Source organism: Etheostoma spectabile, chromosome 3 (assembly GCF_008692095.1).
Source record: "Etheostoma spectabile isolate EspeVRDwgs_2016 chromosome 3, UIUC_Espe_1.0, whole genome shotgun sequence".
NCBI lineage: Eukaryota > Metazoa > Chordata > Actinopteri > Perciformes > Percidae > Etheostoma > Etheostoma spectabile.
Genome location: NC_045735.1, coordinates 12300384 through 12302581, shown reverse-complemented (window position 1 = coordinate 12302581; position 2198 = coordinate 12300384). Strand labels below are relative to the sequence as shown.

Below are 2198 nucleotides of genomic sequence, written 5' to 3'. Positions count from 1 at the left end.
CTCTGAGGTGCTGAGGGCATAAATGATTAGCCAGATGAGAGAAGCATGGCCTGAAAGCAACTAATCACCCTCTCACTCTCCACTATCATATGAATTAAATCATACTTCTGTTCCTTTCTCACACACTTTTCCCCCTTTATTTATTTCTCTCAAGTTCTCTTTTGCTCATTCTCTTAGAAAACTCTGGTTTCAGATTTGTCATATGTAAAATTAATTTCCATTTTAATATTTACAATAAGCGAAGGTCAACAATGTCCATGTATACATCATGAAAAAATTGGTGATGTAAAGAGAAAAGGTTTCTTGTTTTTATTTGCCTACTCAACATCACACCTTTCATATCTCTTACTTCAAGTTTGCATGTCTCCATTTGCCTGATTCAAACAAGGTCTCTCCTATTTTTCCATCCACTCTTCTTTCTCATTCATCAAACCCATCCTTTTAATCCATTTTTCTGTCTACAGCCCCAGGATCCAGCGGCCTTTGGCCCCAACTCATTGCTGGTGGAGAGCTCTAAACATTACCTAAGGATACGTTACACACTTCTTCCTTACCTCTACACACTCTTCTACAAAGCCCACACCACAGGGGAGACTGTTGTACGTCCTGTCATGCATGAGTAAGTCATTCAAAATATTGGGAGTATAGTGTCCTCATAATGTCAGTTCAGGCAGAGCCACTTGCATCAAGAAATTGTCCATTCATAGCAAATGGTCATACTTTTAGGTTTGGTAGCAATTTTTTTTTTTTTTTTTAAATGGTGCTGTCACAAAATCAGAGAAGCAACAAGGAATCAGCCGAGAGAGCTAATCCCCCTCAATAAAACACATACTGTATGTGGACAGCAATCTAAGTCACATCAACAATCTACAGTAGGCCTACTACAGGAGGTGGTGGAGGTAACTGTGGCAGCAGAGATTGTGGCAAGCCAGGCCTCATCCACACAAACAAAATTAGCAATAAGCAGGAGTTTAGCTTTATAGGCCTTTATTACACACACAAATGACCATAAACCAAGGTTTGAGAGTAAAGTATTCTCTAGCTGTCATCTTTTTTAGTAGCCTTTGCATACGGTAAAAACACATTTAAACTGCCAGGGGAAAATATGCCCAAAACCAATTCAGCACATACAGAAGCATAGGCCACTTCAAATCATCAGTTTGGACATTAGCACCAGGGCAAGCACTTGCCAGACTACACCACAAGACTTAAACTCAACTGCTATATGAACTTCATATTTTGGTTAATAGGCTACCAATGCAAATGATTAGCCTACACAAATACATACACAGATATTTCATATGAATGTGCATCTGCATCATAGCAGATTGCAATCAAATCACGTAGGCCTACTTAGAAGCATGCGGATGCTAAATGCCAATAGGTCGTCTCCATAACAATTGAATCTTGCAACAGCAGAACAGCAGAGCAGGAATAGCCAGCCACAATGCAGCCATAGCTAGCTTACTGACATTGCCAAACAAACACAACCTGAAGCAACCACAAAGCGACAAGCAGAACAGCAGCATACACTTACCTTTGACCCCGGTGGATTGGCGAGTAGGAATCCGGTGAGCTGTCTGCCGACAGAGTAGTCCTAGGTCCCACAGCAAACTCAGCTTTGTTTCTGGCATCTGTGCCAGCTGTTTGACAACCAGCTGACCACGCGCGGATAGCGGCAGCAGAAAACGCGCGCGGTGCATCGCGATTATATTAACGTTACTCCTTTAAAAAAATAAAAAGTCATCAAAAATGAGAGGCACAGACTGTGTGCGTTCAGCTGTGTACAGTAAACGGCGTCTACAAGATTATGATTGATAGAACACCAGGTCGTAATGTCCGCGCTCTACACCTGCATGAATATGATTGGACGTTACTCGAGCCAGGAATGAGCCAATCATTGAAGCGCATACTATAAACTGTCACAATCAGCCAATACAAGCGGGGCTTTAGTTCTGTTCCATTCTCTACCTGAACCAAAGTCACTTTTAAAAGAGTATTTGTTGGCCTTAATATTATTTGTAGGCAGATGAAGTCAGGACAAGGGGGTAGAGAAAACCGAAACTAAACACACTGTAGTCCACTTAAAATTCCCACTAAAGTTTACAACCTATTATTTTGATGCAGGGATTTTGAGCCAGCTTATTATGTTGCCACATAAATCTGACAGTCACATAGATCTGTACCAAGGCTCAGTC

General features: G+C 41.4%; 1 protein-coding gene across 1 annotated transcript in view; it reads left to right on the top strand.

The window, feature by feature from the left end:
* Window positions 1-2198, top strand: part of si (sucrase-isomaltase) — a 68184-nt gene that overhangs the window by 22557 nt on the left and 43429 nt on the right. Inside the window, exon 12 of the mRNA XM_032510107.1 lies at window positions 465-619. Within this exon, the coding sequence (XP_032365998.1) occupies window positions 465-619 (155 nt within the window). The remainder of the gene's footprint in view (window positions 1-464; window positions 620-2198) is intronic.